Source organism: Lycorma delicatula, chromosome 4 (assembly GCF_047948215.1).
Source record: "Lycorma delicatula isolate Av1 chromosome 4, ASM4794821v1, whole genome shotgun sequence".
NCBI classification, from domain to species: Eukaryota; Metazoa; Arthropoda; class Insecta; order Hemiptera; family Fulgoridae; genus Lycorma; species Lycorma delicatula.
The window spans coordinates 74,076,009-74,097,854 of NC_134458.1; the positions used below are offsets into that span (position 1 = coordinate 74,076,009).

The 21,846-nt window shown below is 33.0% G+C and overlaps 1 protein-coding gene across 1 annotated transcript in view; it reads right to left on the reverse strand.

Moving 5' to 3' along the window:
• The window catches only part of svr (Carboxypeptidase D svr), a 125,262-nt gene extending 112,888 nt beyond the window's left edge, over nt 1-12,374 (reverse strand). The window contains exons 1-2 of the mRNA XM_075363351.1: nt 11,792-12,374; nt 5,565-5,797 (exon numbers count right to left, since the gene is read on the reverse strand). Coding sequence (XP_075219466.1) covers nt 5,565-5,797; nt 11,792-12,250 — 692 coding nt within the window. The 5' untranslated portion in view covers nt 12,251-12,374. The remainder of the gene's footprint in view (nt 1-5,564; nt 5,798-11,791) is intronic.
• Nucleotides 12,375-21,846: the final 9,472 nt, after the last annotated feature.

Below are 21,846 nucleotides of genomic sequence, written 5' to 3' on the forward strand. Positions count from 1 at the left end.
TTATTAGTTTGAAGGTAGAGGCTGTACGGAGAAAAATCCTTTGGAAATTATGCCATAGAGGGCTGAGTGCATACCAAACATATTATAAAGTTGAATGTAATCTGGGCAATACTTCATTAGAATCTAGGAGAAATATACAGAAGATTATTTTCATTTATAACGCAACGCATGGACTTATCAATGTTAATATTTCTAGTATAGGTATCACAATTTCATACATTTATAATAGAAGGCATAAATTATTCAAATATTGTCAACCTAGTGTACTGTCTCAAGATAGCTAGAGGTGTAAATAGCCTTAATTTAATTAATGAAACTGGAGTAGATGTGTTCAATGAGAATCTTTATTCTATTAAGAAAAGCGTTAGACTTTTACTGATGATTCATTTAAATTGTATTAGAAATGTATGATCACCTTTCTGGACCATATTGTATTATATATGTACTGTACTCTGCACTGTATTTTATTTCAATGTTACGTATCGCTATTGATATTAGATTTAATATAATAGAACAGCTGCTACATAGAGTTAATTTACTTAAAAAGGTACTTTGTACATTATTGCTAAGAATTGACTACATACATCCATATGAATGTTGTTTTAATTTTTAAGCTATAGTAGAGTTGTTAGTTTTGCAAGGACCCCTTTTTTAAATGTGTCCTAATAAGTTTGTACAGAATGTTAAGGTTTTTATATGTTGTTCTGCTGCACTTCTCTATTTTACTGTTTATAATTTTCATTTATTTTATTTAAATATTTTTATATTATTAATTTTCTAAGATCTTAAAGTCTTCCTGATAATCAAAAAAATATTGATAAAAAATTTTCAACTGTCAACTGTAAATATAACAGTATCATGGGAAAAGGTTAATATATAGTACTAGTCTAATTTAATTATTTAATAAAAAAAAAATTAACTCATAATTTAATTAAAAATGAAATTCAGTAAATTATCAGTAATGTACTATATTCTGTAATTCATCACCTGAAAAAGATATGTTAAAATATCTCAAAATATGATCTACTTATATGAATGAGGATTGAGATGTTACCAATATAATAAGGTAGTCAGTTCTGTAACATGGTTTAATACCACATAGGAATCAACACAGATATTCTATATTTAAGATTTTTTTTGTCTGCTATTGCTTACTTTTAATATCTCCAAAATATAAAAAGTCATCAGAAAAAACTGTCTAAAGTTGGAATAAACTTGAATCAGCAGAGGAATCTCATAGTAAAAATGAAAATACAAATGATGAAATTTAAAATTAAGATAAAAGAAATGTATAATAGTTAAAATGTCTAACAGAGATATATGATATTAATAATTTTATAAAAATAGATGAATCTTGTTCAGAATATGAAAATCTGAACAATCCTAAATTGTTTTTACAGTAATAGAACATGTAGTGATAACAAATATGACAATAAAAGAAATTTACATGGAAGAAGAAGCTGACGTAAAGACATGAAAGATATATAGTAATCAACAGAGTGATAAATGATATATATAAAAGAAACCTGACCTCTCTTAACTTATTGTTATAGGAATATGTTTCATAAAAGAAGAACTGGATTACAAAAGATCTAAAATGCAAAACGTACTAACTGTAATAAATTCAGTAGTATTTATGAACTAATTAAATTATTATTATTCTGTGCTTATTAATTTCATATATTGTATTGCTATGAATTTAAGAAGCACCTTTTTTTTACAGATTAAAGGGTCAAAATGTGAGGTGCATTTTAAATTCAAGGTGTCTTCAATTGGAGGACTAATGCCATTTGACATAAACACATTGTTAATAGGTGTAACGCTGAAGTTTTTGAATTCGTATGCCTGTTCAACATTGAATGGAGACCTGACAGGAAACGAGAGGGAACATTTGTCATTGTGTATAGAATGTACACAAATTTTTAGAAAGACGACTCATCTCAAAGAGTTTTATATCTCAACAGCTTCATCACTGTTGATATCATAATTTAGTGATGAGTCATCACTCTGGAATTTGTGCATGTGCTCTATGCATGATGTCAAAAGTTGCTTCATGTTTCCCGTCTAACCTCCATTCGATGTTGAACAGTATACTACTGTAGTTGTAGATTGGTCTGTTATAACCGTTTCGTTCTACCAATTTGTTGTGTTTTTCTAACCATTTTATCATCATGGAAAATCGTTAAAGTTCATCATGTTAAAACACAAGGGGATTTTATGTACTAAACAGATCGGAAATCGTGCCGCCAGTAAACAGTTCTCGATAAACGAAGCAAATGTGCATCAGTGGTACAGTACGAAACAGAAATTATTTGCGTGTAAACAAACGAAGAAATCTTTTTCAGGACCAAAACACGGAAAATATCCAGAAATTGATGCTGCTGTTTTGGCCTATTTAAAGGAGCTCTGCAGAGCAGAGCTCTGCAGAGTTGCTCTGCTACTTTCCAGTAGCAAAAGATGGACTGATGTTAAAGGTCAGAGAATTTTCCAGGAATAATGGTCTTCAATTTAAAGCTAGCTATGGATGATGTCAGAAATTTATGAAAAGCCAATGTCTGTCATTGCATCACAGAACCTCCATTTGCCATGATTACAAGCATAAATTAGGGCAACATCAATATTACATAATCAATCTATGATTAAAGAAAAAATACTGTCTTAGTCATGCTGATGAAGTTGCTGTGTTCTTTGATTCGGCACCAAATTACACCATAAGTGAGAAGGAACAAAAACAAATTACGGTAAAAACAAATAGATATGAGAAAGTAAGAGTAACTGTTATATTGAATGCTACTGCCGATGGAAATAAAGTATTGCTGTATGTAATTCTGAACACGAAAACTATGCCAAAAGAAAGTTTCTGTGATGGTGTAATTATTCGAGCTCAATAGAACACCTGGATGACGAGCAATCTAATGCAAGATTGGTTAGGATGTGTATGGGAAGCATAGACCAGGTGTACTTCTGAAAAGAAACAGAATATTAGTGCTGGATGCTTTTCATGGTCATTTGTCTGACAACATTAAAACAAAATTGACAAATGAAAAATATGATTTATTTGTCATTCCTGGAGGTATAACACCTGGAGTAAGTTATTCTTGAAGTTCTGGAGGTATAATTCCTGGAGTAAATTATTCTTGAAGTGTTGCTTGTCAAATGCATTGGATGTTCTGAAGATGATGTGGTTTGGAACCACAGTGACGCAAATGAATCCGACTCAGATGAAACTGACGACAACAACATAGAAAGATAATGACACACTGTTCAGTCACAAAAGATTACTGTGATTAATGATAAAATGCCATACTTACAAAGATAAATACGTACATAGCTAACTACATTACATTAGAAGTACAGTAATACAAAATATAATGTTAACTGCTCTCGATTTAGGTGTTTTACTGCATATTTGGATTATTCAATAAATTGTTGTAAGTAGCTACTATTTAACTTTTTATATTTATTTTTCAAAATAGGATGAAATTAATGAAAAATACTGATATATACAAAATACTTATATGACTTATCATAATTTATAATAAATAAATTACACAGTATTTTAATATTTCTATTGGATATTTTTATTTTTTTCAGGAATTATCTAATAAATTTTGAATGCATCTTAAATTTGAAGAACTACAGTATTTAAAAAAAATTAAATGCTAATAAATAGAAGATGATCGCATTTTAATAATGAGGGTACATTAATTTTTTTCCAAAATACATACTCACTCGGAAAAATACAATACACCCAAATTTTAAGTTGGATTATATACCATAACCATTTCTAATCCACTCCCAAACATTATAGATAGTTGTGTTTCCAAAACTATGTTTAAAAAATGCATGTTTAGAAAAATTATTTCTTTACCATTTTCAAAAACAGTTCTTGATGCGCAACAAAAAGGATATATATTACTGAATTTCAAACAGTTACAATTTATATAATAGTCACAATTAAGGAGTGTTCAACTTAAAAGAAGCCATATTACTTAGTTTAGTCTATAAATAAGTCTGTTGGTAAGCACTTGCATAACAATTTACAGAAGTTGTTGAAAATTATGTCCATCCACTTTTTTGCACTTGTCAATATGTTTCACCATGTTCCTGGCTACTCTATTAGCTGCACCCTGTGTTTATTTCCTGGATTTCATTGCTAATGTTTGTCTTCAATTCCTGCAGGATATGTGGATTTTTCCTATAAACTATTTCTTTAAAGTGACTCCACAGAAAGAAGTATGGACTAGACAGATCAGGGGATCTTGATGGCCACAATCCTATAGAAATGATTCTTCCACTGAAAAATCCTGTAGTATCTCCACAATAGAGTGAGCCATATCGCAAGTGGCACTGTCCTGTTGCAACCAGCAACATACTCATGGTCATCATAGCAGCATATTCATCATTTTGCAGTAAGGCTATGAACTGTTGGATAATTTTTGGTAGACTGCAGCATTCACAGTTTCTTCAAAAGCAAGAGTCCTATTAATTGTAACTTTTAAAATGCACACCATGTCTATTTTTGTGAGTGCAGGGGGATTCAAAGAAAAATGTATGTGTTTTCAGTACTCCAAGTCCAGTAGTTCTGACCCACCAAGGTGAAACTATGCTTCATCTGTGAAAAATACTTGATCTAAAATGCCAATGTTACCTCTAATGAGGTTCTTGAACTGACAGTAATGAATTCTTTTAATATAATCAACATTAGTTAGCTAATGGAAAACCTGCATTCAATACAGATAACATTTTAGAATTCTCCTCACTGCAGTGTTGGCTGAACTTAGTGAAATTTTCTTTTCCCGGCTTACTCTCTGCAAAGATTTATGAGAGCTTGTAACTGCTGCTTTAATGTCCTGTATGACCTGCATCATTAAAACTGATCTATGTCGAACATGTTTCTGGTCACCGCACCTGTTTCACAAAATTTTTTAAATAACTTCTGAAAAAACTTTTTATTGGTGCTTCCTTTTCAAATGTCTGTGAACTTTCATTGACACACATGAGATTTCATCTCAAAGAAGTTTCCATCAAGAATATATGTTCTTCAACAGTTAACCACATTTTAACAAACAACACACTATTACACAACCTTGTTCAAAAGCCAATGCTCAACACAGACTGGCAATACTCAAATGTGCAGGCAATAAACATTTCTCCATACTCCAGCTCCAAACATATCAATATCCTCTACATTATTTTATCCATCTCTCACCACTGTATGCAGTTTAACGAAAATATGCATTTAGTATAAACCACTGAGTCATGGGGACTCTTTTACGTTGAACATTCTGTATAATACTTCTAACAATTAAAATTAAAAGATCATGACTATAAATCTTGTTCTATTTGGACGATGTTTTTGTTATCACTTTAATTCAAAATAAGATGCAACACTTTACAGTGTGTAAAGTTTCATCGCTTCCTCAAAATATAAAATACTTTCATCCAGATGTCCTTAACACCCACCCACACACACACACACACACACACACACACACACACACACACACACCAACTGAAAGAATTACTACAAGTACAGTTTCATTATATATGTTTTTTCATACCTAAAACCATCAAAGGGATAACTGGCAACGAGGGCTCCACCATGAAGATTTCCAGAAAGAACAAAAGGGTTTTCTATAATCCATTTCATAACAGCAGTAGTTTCTTTTTGAAATGAATCTAATGGTCTTTCATCACTTTTTTCTTCAAACTGATCCGGAAAATCTCTATTCAGATCAACTCCTCTAGCATTACCTCTGCCTGAATAATCTGAAGTAGAATCACAAGAGCCAGCCTGTAATCATATTAACTACATTAAATAATATATAAATTTTACACCTAAGACAAGTTCTATTTAAACTGGCCTTTTTTAATTTACATTTAAGAACTACAGTTTTAAGATGGCGTAGATTATGAATTGAAATACAACAGTTTAATAGTCAATTACAATCACTATAAGGTGCTGTAGAATGCAAAAAAAATTTGATTTATAATAAAGTAACCGTAAAAAAAAAGGCTAAAATAAAATCTTTGTATATTTATTCAGTTGCCTAACTTCTAGATAATATGTATCCTCTACCTCCCTCAATTGTGATTGATTGGTCAATCCATTTGAAGTGACCCAAGAGTGGTGGTTGCTTGACCAATTCAAAAAATATTGAAACGTACTCAATTGTCTCCTACTGTTTCAGGATCTTAAAACTATTTTTTTTTTTATATTTTTTATTTTAGTGATGTACCTGTGGCGGCAATTTTTGATATGGTGTACACACCATTTTTGTGAATGTAAGGGTTTACAGAAAAAAATCATAACTAAAAAGCTATTGGTCCTGGAAGGATGAAACAAAAGCAATTTAATCGTATTTTCTGAAGGTAAAAAATTGGCCCAGTGGTTTATTTACCTATTTTCCTTCTTTCCATGAGAAAATTACCAATAAAGTTGAACATGAAAAACTGTGAAATTTCACTTTTGCTACCTTTTTTCTAGAGGCAGGCATACAGTTTAAATAATTTTTTTATATGTAGGTATATGTTAGTAGTTCTACTATAAATAATATTAATGGTGTTAATATTATTTATGCCCCGTATTTATTCATCACACTGTAATTTTTGATACATTTTTCTTGTAACCATATTTCTGTTTCTCAACTTTTGAAAATAAGTCTAAATCCAATTCAAGCCTGATCTAAGCAGAACTGGGTCATAATTTAGTAAATAGTTTAAAGTCTAATTTGAAGTTAAAAAATTTTTTAAAAAACGTGGGATATAGACATTTTAATTTTAATTCTTTTAAGATTAATACTTGAACAAATCATATTTTCAAATTTACAAGTTATAGCAGAAGATTCAGTTCGTAACGAATAAGAATAAATAAAAAAAAATTAATAAAGGGAGGAGAATAACTTTTACTTTTTTTTAGTAACAATAGATAGAAAACCATGGAAACAGTAAACATACCAAAACTGATGGAGAAAAGTAGAAAGTGTAAAAATGGAAAAGATGAAAAGGCAGAAAATATTATAGACATGTAAGGGCTGAAATTAATAGGAAGTTTAAGTACCACAAAAAATGTAGATGTAGCATACATCTTCATCTGAAGATGTATGCTACGTCCTTAGCAGTATACGCCCTGTATACAACCTTTAATGGAGGTAGATGTACGCTAGATATACCTCTTCATCTGAAGATGTAGATGAAGTTGGAGATGGTACATCTAAATAGAGCATGCATAACTTCAAAAGAAAACCATTATTCATTCTGCATTATGGATCAATTACATGAAAACACATTCATGAATATATTCTAAAACTTTTTACCATAAAAGTTTCCTGCATACAAAATTAAGGACTTTACATAGAGAATAAATTTAAATAAATTATAAAGAATCAAGATCAGCAATTACAGAATTGCATATTTGAGTATAAAAATGAAACTTTAATTAAAAATGTTTTTATTATTAGATTATTTATTTACTTTTCAAATGCATTACAGTTATTTGTCTTTAACTTGATGTAGAAGTTGGATATGTTACATTTCCTCCTTCCTAGGAGATGTTATTTTTATTCTAAAAATACGACATAACTTTGGGGAAATCAAGCCAAAATGTATTAGTAATAGAGGTGCAAATGGAAAAGTTTTGTTATGGCGAGCAGAGAGAAATATGAAGGATTACACAGAAGAGAAAAGTTATCTTAAATACTAGAAGAGAAAAAAATTGAAATTGATAGATAATTGATTGAAACTGATGATTTCAGAGGAGACTATAACATGATCTAGATTTAACAGAGGTACAAAGACTATCAAATGTGTCTGATTGAAAAGACAAAAATGTAATAGTAGGAATTGATAATACTATTATCTGTTTGAGATAAGTAGAATTTATAAACTTTATGTATTAGTACAAAAACTTATAATGGAGAAATAACCCCATTTTAAAAACTATAATTGTTACCATAAATGAAATAGGAGCAGGTAAATGCAACTACTGCACCATCAGTTAAATATGTTGTGCATAAAAAATACTTACTAAAAAAGTTTAGAGACGATAAATTATGTGGTAGAAGGTGTCTTTGATGAACACCACTTTGGGTTCAGAAAGAGCAGGGTACAACAACCTGAAATGGCCATAAATGGATAAGACAAAAAGACAATACGCAGAAGAAGTGAGCAGTTATATGAAGAAAGATGAGATCTTATTCAGAGTGAGACAAGGAGGTAGTTGTCTCTCTCCTTTGCTTTTCAACTTGTATACAGGAGTAATAAAGGAACTGAAGGAAAAATTTGAGAGTGGATTAACTATACAAGGAGAATAATAAAGATGTTAGCATTCACTGATGAAACTTTTCTTTTGGCAGGTACAAATGATAAATTAAAAAAATAATGAATGACATGACTTTAAATAAAGTTTAGAAGAGAAATTTATTTTTGAAAATAAATAAGACTAAAAACAAAAGTAAGGAAATTCGAGAGAAACAAAAAAGAGGAAAAAGTTAAATATGAAGATAGTGGAACATAATACATCAGAAGTGGTAGAATTCTGTAATTCAGGTACTAAAAAAAAGGGTACATGAAGTAATGCAGACATCAAATGCATACTGGCACAATCAAAAAGACCTTTCATGCAAAAAAAAAGTTTGATATAGAATTAGGTATACTGTCAAATAAAAATCTAAGCAAGTGTTAAAAAGAAATTCTTGAAAATATTTATATGAAGTATAACATTTTAAGTAGTGGATATGGAGAACAGGAAAAGAATAGAGGCTTTTATAATATTAAAAGGAACAATAAGATTCAAAATGAGGAGGTCATAAAACAAAAAGGAAAAATTAACAGGTAATTTAACACATAATAGAGTTCAATAAGAAAATTTATGACAGAATCTTGTAAAAAGACAAATAAGTCTGTGGGCTGTGTATTAAAACATCAAGGTTTAGTAAATTTGGCAATACAGGGATGTGTAGTAGGAAAAAACTCTAGAGAAATACAATGATTGGAATACACATACAGAAAGTGAAGAAATGGAAAGCAGCAACTACAGTTAAAGTTAAAAGTTTAAACAGAGAAGAAGGGAACAAAGAACAGAATTAAATTTTCAACTAACTTATGACTCCTACAAGAGACAAATATTAAAAACTAAAAAACACAATTGCCAAAAAAAAGCATTGCTGATAAATATTGCTCTTTAATGCTAGATAATTGAAGAGCGTGCAGGTGATAATTTTGTAATATTTTTTTTCCAAAGCTATTTAAACACATACATATATATATATATATATATATATATATATATATATATAGATTCTAACGCATGATCGTACATCTAAATCGGTTCAGCCATTGAGCTGCTTTGGTGAAACGAATGTGCATACATATGAGGTGTGTAAATAAAGTAATGAGACTGGTTCAGAAAAACTTTTTATTTACAATTCAATTATATATGGACTCTATCACCCTCGAAATAGTTCCATTGGGAAGTCACGCAACGCTTTTCCTACTCTTCATAGTAGTGTTGGAACTCAGAAACCGGAATATCCTTCAAATGTTTGGTTAAATTTCTTTTTGTTTTCTACTGTTAAAAAATGGTGTTCTTTGAGGTGTTTTTTTAAAGTCAGGAACAGGAAAAAGTCGCAGGGACTCAAGTCAGGTGAATAAGGTGATTGAGGAACTACAGGAATGTTTTTCTTTGCCAAAGACTCATTAATTGAGAGTGCAGTGTGACAAGGTGCATTGTCATGATGCAGCATCCAGTTGTCTTCGATTGCTGGTCTCATGTGGGCAACTCTTTTCCGCAGTCTTTCCAAGAATTTCTTGGTAAACATATTGATCTACAGTCTATCCTATAGGCAAAAGCACCTTATGGGCACTGCCATTACTATTGAAGAAACAAATTAGCATGGCTTCGATTTCTGATTCGCTCATTTTTGCTTTTTTGGGACGTGGTGAGTTTGAAGTCTGTCACTCCTTGCTCTGGTGTTGTTTCTAGGTCATACTCAAACATCCAAGATTCAACACCAGTAATAACATTTTTTAGAAAATCAGGATCAGTTTCAATTCACCCTAGAAGACACAGCACACTTCCACTCTGTTATTTTTCTGTTCACAGTGAGGTGTTTTGGAGCCAATTTTGCACAAACTTTTTTCATGTCCAAATCGTTTGTCAAAATTTGATGGATAGTGGTATGGTTCAAATTCAATTGTTCTGCAATCTCATTGTAATAGTTTATCGCCGGTCGTACCTTATCAAGTCTCTGATTCGCTCAACATTGTTGTTACGTTTTGATGTTAATGGTCTTCCAGAGCGTGGAAGTCTCCAACTGATTCTCAGCCATCTGAAAATTCTTTAAACCACCTAAAAACTTGGGCTTGTGACAGAGAGTCATCTCCATACGCCCTTTCCAATTTTGAAAAAAAGTATACACATGATACATATAAAACTGATTTGATGCACCATTCTAAAGTTCACAGCTTTAAATAATTACATAAGTATTCAATACACCTCATCTCATTTAAGCATGCTTAGGCAACAAATACCCAAGTTCTCACCCAACACTGGAAACTGTTGGTCCTTTCTATTTTATAGGATTCATACTTGTGAATTTGGTGTTTATCACAAAAAAATTGTACAGCTTAAATGCTGGTTTTATTGTGAAACTGTTTGCAGGTCAACTATAATCAGTTTAGCTGAAATTTAATAATTAAATTATTACAATATTTAAGTAGAAAATACTTAAATAGCTGCAAATGCAAAATCACCCCCTTGAGGTCTTCTAAAGCACAAAAACCGAAGACAGTATCCACTTCTGAAATCTCTGATAAGAGACCCAAAGAATAATAGCATTCTGTCCTCAAACTTAGATCAAAACACCTAAATAGATATAATAAATGACTAAACAAAATTTAACTTTTATTTAAAAAAATACATAATTCAAATGTTAACCTAGGGATTTCCTCCAGTGAGGTTGTTACTGTGACTCCTTCAATGGTAGATTGTTATTTCTAACCTCCCACCTATTTTCTTAGTCTTAAACCCTTAATTTTTAATTCTGTGGATGTAGGTATTCCTCTATAGGTCCACATTGAGGAAACCAAGACATGTAAAGTCAGTACATCCTTCGTGCAATTTGGTGAGAGGATTACCTGTGAACCTGCTCGAAGGCTCCTGTTGGGCGATAACACAATAAGCCTGCTTGTTAAAGTGACCACTGAGTAAAACCAGGTCTAAAATTTCCTAAAATACCATATAAAAAGGCCTGAGTTAAACCTCTAAATTAATTGTTAACACCGCAAAAATCATTTAACTGAATATCATAAATCATTACCTTCAGAATTTATTATTGCACATAAAAACATGATATTTTTAGCAATATCTCTTGGGTACAATTCTGTAAATTATGCCAATTACAATTTAGTTAACCTGGAGTGACTAACTTTTACATGAATGTTATGGCTAAATACCTATTTTGTTCCTAGTTACTGCAGACTCCCCCGGTACAATTCTATATGTAATGTGATATACAAATAAGTTGGTACTGCCCATTACAGTAGTACATCAATTAATTTGGCCAGGAATGGTGAAATGTAAATTATGACAAAAATTCCAGGATAAGTATATTTTACTCTGCACGAGTTGTACCTGAAATGATACCTCAAATGTTCAGAAAAATTTTACTTTTATATCTGTAATTCCATACAATTATAACCTATACAAACTAATGAACTGTGTCCTTATATGTAGATTTCAAAAATCTAATGAAAATAATGAAATAAACAAAACATACAACCAACTTACCACAGAAAGTTCAAAACCATCTGGATTCATCGAAGGCATCAAATAAATGTCAGTAGAATTAACTAGCTTGGTTATCCTTTTATCTTCACCGTAATTAAATAACAAATACTGCGCTAAATATATCAACAATTCTCTTCCAACAGTTTCGTCCCCATGCATATTAGCAACATATTTGAACATTGGTTCACCAGTGCTCCTGTTTTCAACATTTTCACTAATTTCAAGAACCCATAAGTCTCTATTCTCTACAGATTTCCCGATAGAATGTAATTTCGCTAAATTAGGATAAGTTTTCTCCAAGTCTCTGAACTTCTCTTCAAGTTCTGAATTTGACAAATACCGAGGTTCTTTCAAAAACGACTCGTCAACTGATTCATTAAAATCTTTCGTAAAAGACTCGCATAAGAACAAATAAGTTAAAATAATACAGCTTTTAAATGCACTATCTATAGTAAACATGATGATAAACCAACTACTGTAACGAATACATCAATGATATTTTTTTCACCATTCACTTCAATGCTAACCTCCAGGTGGACAACCAAACCCGTCATCCAACGTTTTCCTTGTTTCCATTCGTACCCAGCTTGACCAACACGTAGTACGTAAAATTTAGTAAGACAGTAAGAAGAACGAAAAAATACAATATAATCAGCAGAATTGATTTAAATATAACGAACCAATTTAAATTATCAAAACGTATCAATAAAATATTAACGAATCTGAATTATAAAAATTAAGAAATATTATATCAAAACGCTTAACTTGTCATGAAACTTAAACAGTATGTCGTGATCTTAAAAAAACGCCCAGCTTGGCATGAAATATTTATTACAACGATGAATATTCCCTTCGAAAATGTATTATAGAGTTGAGCTCTTTCAGAAATTAAGGAGTTTCATGATACAGTTGGGCTGATACACCATGCTTGTCGCCGGTAAACATGAATCATACACCAAATATTTAGCAAATTAAAGGTTAAGATCTCTAAGAATGTATAACTGCGAAAAGTGTAATAAAAAAATTAAGCACAAAGTTTCGGCCTAACAAAAAAGTATCTCTCTTTCTAACTTTATAACTTCCATTATTTAATAAAATCTCTTAACACTAAACGATCTTCCACCAATTTATTTAAAAGTTCAAGAATTTTTTCAAAGCAATATTAGTACAATGTAGGTACATTTATTAAATAAAACTAGTTATTCTATACTGTAGTTTAACTTGTACTACTTGAATAATTATTCAACTATTTTTCAATTAAAATACTAATTTTAATTGACTAACGCCCTTAAAATACTATAATTTTATTTATTTATTACCATAGACGTTTTTTGTACCACGATTCCATTAATGTTTTATATATATTAAAATGAAGAAACATTAAACATTTCTTTTTTTTTTTTAATTAAAATTCCTGATAATGGCCCATATAAAAAAATACCATTAAAAAAATGTAAGATCAGCAGTTACAGAATTGCATATTTGATTATAGAAAAAGAAACTTTAATTAAAAATGATTTTATTATTAGATTATTTTATTTACTTTGCAAATGTATTACAGTTTTATTTGTCTTCATGACATTTTTGTAATAATCACTAATTATAATACATTTGATGATAATTGCAATATTAGATGCTAACTAAGGCTACCACCATATCACATAATCTATATTATTTATCAGCAATAGTAAATATCTGCATTTGAAATGGCTAATGTTATTATACAATTATTTGCGTCAATGTAACAAGAGTAGTGTTTGTTTTTTTATTGTTTAGTCTCTTGTCTAAGTGGGATTATAATTAAGAAATCTCTTTATTATCAATTTAATGATTTAATTATTTTTTATAATGGATTTTTCTCAGCTAGTATTGTATATGACTGTTTATTGACTAATAAAATATGTGCTGATTGTAAAATATTTGCATAACTGTCATAAATTAACAGAGGTGATTCATTAATTTCTTCCTAATATTACTCTGTTAGATACAGCTACAAAATCTCATTAAAGGTTTTTGTGCAATAAACAAAAACAAAAGTAAAAGAAGGTATCTTTCCTATTTTTTTTTCTATGCCAAAGATAAAAAGAGGTGTAATGTATGATGAACAATTAGGAATTTAAATATATCACCTTTACACAGTACTAATGTAACAACTCACATAAGGAATAAGTATTAAATTTACAAACTGCATACATCAACTAGGTTTAACATAATAATACTAAGAACATGCACTATGATGGATGGCAATTGTATAGTTTCTCCTGATTATTATTATGTCAAAACTTAAACATTAATGTGAACATATTTCCATACTGGACAAACATATGATTAATATAAGGTTTCTGTAAATATTTTTATTAACTTGTGATTGATTGCAAGAACTATTTTTAATCATAATCTATTACTATTTTCTTTAACATTCATTTTGTCAACATTCATTTAATAATTGTCTGGAATCTGCTTCTCACATTTTTTTGTTTTCTGATTTTCTAATATTTCCCATAAAAGAGATTTATCAAGGTTCTTAACCGTATTCTATTTTTATTTGTCTGGAAACTAAAGATTATACAATGAACACACAACACAGTCAAATATATTTTTCTATGTCATACTAAATCCACCAACAGAAGCATCATCATCTGTAATATCACTGATAGTTTCAGAGCTAAATGTTTGCCATTGTTAACATAAAATGCTTTGTATCACTATTATACCTCTAAAACATTTTCTGGAAATGCCAATATTTCATGTTTAAAGGAATTCCATGTTTAATTACTCATATTTTCAAAATTAAAAAGTCTGAACATTTTTAACTCACCTTATCATGAGAAGAAACATCATTCAAAATCCAATTAATACTTAATAAAATTCTGTTAACTAAAATAAATGTAGTAGGTAAATAGTCATACAACTTCACACCAATTAAAGATTATATCTTGTTTGAATACTCGAGACAAATTATACACAATGATAGTGATAATAATGAACACAAATATTTAATTTATTTCAGATATCCCTTCAGTCATTATTTGTTTATTACTAACTAGTGATTATTTGTTACAGTTATTATATGATAAAACTCTTGCTTGTCATAGACGTATTGTAGTACATCTTAAAATTTAATCAATCATAGACAAATTGAGTATTTCTTAGCTATCTTAAGACTTAGATTGATTTTCGAAATGACTGATCTGTTTTGCTATTATCTATTTTTTGTAAACTATAAAAATTATGTAAAATAAGATTTAAACATTTTCTTAAAAATAAAAGTATCAACAAGCCTTCAGGATAGTTTTAGGAAAGATTTTTATCTTCTGATACAGCTCTTTTCAAGTATTTAGAAAATATTCTAAATAAATAGATATAAAATCTATGTATATATATATATATATATATATATATATATATAGAGAGAGAGAGAGAGAGAGAGAGAGAGCACAGTGATCAATATGTTAATGAGTTAGTTGAATAACTGTGCTAGTAAAATTTAATGTTAAATGAAATTTAAACCACCAAAACACAGCAAATATTAAATTAAACTTACCATAATTATTCCAAGAATCAATTTTCACAGGATCACACATCTTCAGTTGATATTTAATTCTATACACATTCTATTACATTAAAATAAATTGTTTTTATAATTTTGCATTTTGTCGAAAATGTAATTGTTTTATAAATTTTGAAGTTATTATGGACAAATATGCTAATTCTGCTGCCCAATACTGGAGTGGTGATATTTAAACAGTATATATATTTTTTTGTTCTAATGTCATTACTGCCAACCATTAGGTTGTATTTTATAATGTTTATATTAAATCATCATTTTTAAATGGGATTTGGTGGTAACTTTAACTTATCTATTTACCATATTTTGGTGGTTTATTGTTTTTATGATTAATTAAACTACCTATCTATCTATCTATATATATATATATATATATATATACATATATAATAAAATCATTAAAACATTTTTTGTTTCTTTTTTTTAGTTTAACTCCAGTTGTTATGCTGAGCCATAAATTTTAATAACAATACAATTACTTTTAATCTGGAATTTAATGTTAAACCAGTAAGAACTAGATTTGGCAGTGTCATTAAACTAGAATTTTGTAATTAATTGTGCTGTTAAACTCACCCACTGATTGATTATGTCAAGAACTGGTGTCTAATATCTGTTAATATGTCTCATCTTAAAATGAATTTGAAGTCCAGTTTAAAACTTTTCGTTATATACTTATCGTACCATTAATATTAGAATTATATTGGTACTGATAGTTGGGCAATGAGTAATTGTATTTTACTGTGGCAAAAACCAATTTTTTGTTGAAGTTCTAGAGGATGGAAATAGCAATACAAAAAAGGATGAAAAATTGTTGTGTTTCTCACATTTCCTTGAGAATGTAAACATCATGTTTATTGATGTTTAAATAAGTTCACTGTAAACTAATGTAGAAAAGGACAAGTTTTGGTTTGGTATACACTGCATTTATTATGATGATTTATTGAAAAGTTATTGCAGTCGAAGTTCAGGTACGTTCTTTCATTTGTCAGACTTTAACAGACTGTGCTGCATGGCAACATAATTTCTGTTCAAGATTGAATGCTAGTTTTATTTTAATAATCCATTCCTTGAGTAAAACAAATATTTTAAATCCTTACGGAAAATACAGTTTAATTTAAGTAAATGAACAGCCATTTGCAATATTTACAATAATCAGTTAAATTAAAAGAGTAGATGACTATGAGAGGGAAATTTCAGTAGAAAGAAAACTGAGATAACGAAACGGATCACAAGAATGGCGGGAGTTTCAATATTTCTCCCTACAGATCGCAGAGCCTGGACAATGTACCTTGCTGCTGTATCTTTCTATTATCGGACAAATTTCATCGGTTATTTAGTGGCGGTTATAAATTTTAAGTTTTATTTATGGACGGATTTGTTAATTTGCGTTCCTATCTGTATGGGCCATCGTGAAATTTATTTACTGGTTCTGACCGTGAGAGACTAAGCTTTTGAGCCTAGTAATCCCGGCGTGATTCCCCTTCAGTCCATCTGCTGAAGTCCTTTCGGTACCAGCACCTATGAGCTAGCAGGAGTGCGCCTACCGGAGCCCTAGTTATTTTGAGGGAGAAATGCGCCCTGTTCTTCGGAGGGAGTCGCATTTGCTGACTAAATGAAACTGTGGTCTCTTCGTGGGACGGTGTGGGGTGTTGTCTAGTTTTTTATAGTTTTAACAAAATTAATTACGAAAACGGTCACTTTCGCGGGCGGATTTTTCGCGCGGTTTCCATTTATAAGTTAAGCGATGTAGAGGCTCCTAAGCCTGGTTTGTCATTTTTTGACTCTCGTACCGCCTCTTCACGGTGGGTCGTCTAATACGGCATGAGGCCGTTTTCTTATACCCTGTGGAGTACGGTCCTCTCGGCAGATGTCCCAATGATGGTCGTGTTCGGACACGACCGCTCTCCCGAACAGTGTGCGTGCCTGCGCCACCACCATCGGATACGGTGTGTAGTCCCGCATCTACTGGGGCGTCACCCACCTGAGCTAAATAATCTACGTGGAAGGACTCCACCTCAGTTGTGTGGTCGTTGTTTGCGGCGGGAGGGGGTTTTGGAGTAAATTGCTTCTCTAGGGTGTCGGCGAAAACCTCCGCCCTGTCCGCCTCCGAATATGCCAGAAGGCCTCGCTGCCCCACAACCGGGTGGGGGGGGGGGCTTCTTTCCTTCTCTTAGTTTTTTGTTTAGCCTGAACACCGAGGATTGGTCGTCTGAGACCGAGGCGAGATATTCATTCCATGAATCCTCTCGATGTTGTGCCAGCAGCTGTTTCACTCTGTTTTAATATAAAGTGCCCTTTTATCATCGGGGAACAGGGTGATTCGGTATCTCCTCCTCAGTCGGCGCTTTTCTGCTACAGCATCAGAGACGTGAGGTGGGAGATTATTACGGATAGGCCTCGTGGTCTTTTCTATAGAGCTGTTTGACAGAGCCTCAGTCATTGACGATGTGACGCGTTCGACCGTGTCGTCGATTTCCTCCGGTGTGGTCAGGAGTTCAGGATGCGCTGGTCTGTAATCCCATTGGAGAGTTTCATAGAACCTTTTCCAATTCACTGACCTTCGGGGTATAGTCGGGGGGTCTCGGCCGCCCCCTGCTTGGCCCAACTCCAATAAGACAGAAGAGTGGTCCGAGCTGAGGCCTTCTATCGTTTCAATCATGACCGGAGTTGTTACCGCCTTCATGGTTGCGATGTCAAGTACATCAGGTCTCGATCTACCCGTTCGATGAACGAAGGTGGGCACCTCGGGCCCTATGACCCGACTAACCGGCGTGTTCGTGCCCTTTCGTATAGCAACCTGCCATTTGCACTTGTCAGATTGCTATTCCAAGACTCGTGCTTAGCGTTGAGGTCGCCCATGAGTATCATGGGCCCATCCCAATTTTCTAGCACGGGATCTAGATCTGCGCCGGGTACTGCTGAGTTTGGTTTATTATAAGCCGAAATCAGCCGATAAACCGTGCCTAGATGCTCCACATGTACACAAGTCTGCTCCATTACCTGTGGAGGTCGACCCGCGTGTGTATATGGCGTCTGTGACTAAAATTGCGGTTCCGCCGTTGGCAGGGCGTCCGGGTCGTACTGGCCAATCCGTCCTATACGTAAAGTAATTCCGAATGGTCAGTTGTTTGTTCGCGTTCAGACACGTCTATTAGTAGATCCTCGGCCAGACGGCATAGTTCTGTCGTCTTGCCTACTACTGAATTGGCGTTCCACTGTAGCAATCTGAGAGTTTGCGTAACCATACCCTAGATAGCAAGTTCATGAGGCACTCTATGATGGACTGAATGCAGCCCTTCAGAGATTTTGCTTGGAGCAGGCGGGGCAATATTGCTAGAATTTCCGGTAGGACATCCTTAATTGTCACTTGTGACAAGAAATCCTTGCTGGAACACTCTTTCGGCAGTGTGGTTATATTTATTTTGCCGCTGGAGATGCCAACCCACCGGGTTGGTCTAGTGGTGAACGCGTCTTCCGAAATCAGCTGATTTGGAAGTCGAGAGTTCTAGTGTTCAAGTCCTAGTAAAATCAGTTATTTTTAATTTGAATACTAGATTGTGGATACCGGTGTTCTTTGGTGGTTGGGTTTCAATTAACCACACATCTCAGTAGTGGTCGAACTGAGAATGTACAAGACTACACTTCATTTACACTCATACATATATCATCCTCATTCATCCTCTGAAGAATTATCTAAACGGTAGTTACCGGAGGCTAAACAGCAAAAAAAAGAAGAATGCCGCTGGAGGAGCCGGGAGTCGTTAACGCCTTTTTTGTGGGGCTTCTGGGACTTTGGTGTGTTTGCCAGACGTCGTGGGTTTGGAACCCGCCTTCTGTGATTTTTCCGATTGTTCGACTGCCTTTTTTTCTGCGGAGCAGGCTTTTTTTGCCTCCACCTTTCTTGTAACTATTGCCGGTTTAATCTTTGTTGGTGTGGGGGTAGGTGATTCCGCCTTTTAAATCGTCACCGTTGCCGCCGCTAAAACTACCTGCGGCTGGGTGCTCGGTTTACGCCCTCCGGCAACTCTTGCCCAGCTACATCCGTCAGTAACAGCGGACGTTTTCTGGGTGCCCTTTTGCTTGTTCAGCTGCTCCTTATAATAAGGACAGCCCCTGTAATTGGCCGGGTGCGGCCCCTTACAGTTTGCATACGAGGCAGGCTCTTCGCGCGGCTTCAGACACGTCATCGTGTCGTGGTCTCCAACACATGTCACGCAGAGCTGTGCCCTGCGGCAATAGTTCGACGAGTGGCCGAACTTTTAGCATCTGTGGCATTGGGATGAACCCACTTGAAACACAAATGCGGTCACCTTAATTCTACAATAGAATAAGTTTTCCAGGTCATAAATGCCCCTGGTGGCTGTCGTTCGTTTTAAGGCGACGAAGCACGTGGGGGCTCCCTTCCGTCCCTCGTCGCTTTTTAACTGAAACTGCCTTGTAGCCGAGCAAGGTCAGCTTCTCTTTTACCTCTTCCGGGGTGGCCCCATAAGGGATGCCCCGGATAACCAATTTGAGCTCCCTATCATTTGGGAACTGAAAGGAGTGAAAGGCGACTCCCTTGGAATGCAGAAAACTCTGTACTTCCCTGAAGTCGCCTTCGTTGCTTAGCTGCAGCCTTAGCGATAGCTCGGTACTTTTGGCTACCAGGCACCCTCTTATAATAGCGGAGATTGCTCTCGCCAGCGTTGGCCACTCCTTGGGGCAGTCCAACATGATAGGTGGGATTTTCTCCCGCCTAGAGACCGAAGGTTGCGAGAAATTTCCATCGCTAACCTCCATGGTGGCAGCTGCTGTTCCAGAGCTGCCCCTCGTAGTGTTCGGCTCCTCGGAGGGTTGATCACCCGTGGTTACCAACCTACGCTTTAGACATTTTCTTGCTCCCACACCGTTATCCTCTTCTCCATCAGAAAACTCTGAGGAGGGTGAACGAGAGGGAGGAGGACGGGTTAGGATTAGATACCTTTCCATTAAGAAAGAATCGACCGAAGAGTACTGTTAAAATTTAAATTAATATTAAGTTATTTAACTATTTTTGACTTCGATGAAAAGTCTGTCGTAGAAAATTTTAAATAAAAAGTAAAAAGGTTAAAACTAGAAGTAATATAATATAATAGAATTATTTATTATATTATATTTAATTTACACAAAGTCCAATTTAATGGATTAATTAAATTAAAATTAACTTAAGTTAAATTAAATTAAGTAATATCAATTTAACAAAATATAATAACAGAATTATTATATTTTATAAATATAATATTAATATTTATAAATTAATTTAACAATTAGGAATAAAATTACTTGTAAATGTTCAATAGTATTCACTAATATATTAACTCATAGATATAAATAAGATTAGAAAGTTTTTAAACGAAGGTTTAAAACTTATCCGGTAGTTGACAATAGCTTTGGTATGTGGCTGAGTGCCTGGGTAGGCGTCCTTACGGGATGTTGCCGACATCACATGGTCATTGACACAGGTAGCCGGAAACAAAACAGAACACAAACACTAGTAACACACACTAACGCAGGAGCACTATTTAACACAACCTTTCACGTTCATTTTTTTTCAACAGAGACTCCAAAACTGAGATAAGATGTAATTTATTGCTATTGCTTTTTAACTTGATTTTAGACAAAATATTGAAATTTAAATAAGAATGATGAATTAAATCATCTAAAATAAGAAATATCTAGGTTAGAATACATTATCTTAACGACATTTTGAATCAGTGTAGGAAGATGAAAGTAAGAAGAGGATTTTGTCAGTAAATATAGTTCAGTCAACACAAAATTAGATAATGGAAATGGAGGTGAAGGAATATTAATACAGTTATTAAAAAATATCATGTAGGTTTTGACATCTATTCAAGAGACTTTCTGAAATTTCTCATCAATTATTTAACACTGTGGTTCATATAAGGCTGTAGAGAAACTGAAACATTTTGAAGCCTGTGAAGATGAGAGAAATAGCTGATGAAGCATTAACACCTCATTTTACTTTTGTGGCTCTTCAGGAAATCAAATGGGAAGGTGATGGTAGAGTATATAAGGGAACCTACATGGTTTTGTGTAGTAGCCAGGAAAAACTGGAATGTATGGTACTGAGTTTATTATTACAAAGAAAATTAAAGAAAGATTTCTAGAATTTGAGCCTGTTTCTGATGAAATACATAGGATGCATATTAAAGGAGAATTCAGAAATATTAATATAATATATACTTATGCTTCTACAGAGGAAAAAACAAGAGATAAAGAAGAATTTTATAAAAGTCTGGGGTTTGTGTACTGTAAAATTCAGAAGTATGATATTTTGGTTTTAGGTGATGTGAATGCAAAAATTAGGAAAGAAGACAGCCTATAAGTTGTTGCTGGTAGGAAAAAAGTAGAATACCTATGATGAAACAAACAACAATGGGTTCCTACTTAATTAATTCTGATAAGAAACAAAATGATCATCAGAAGCACTGAATCTCTGGGTAAAAGA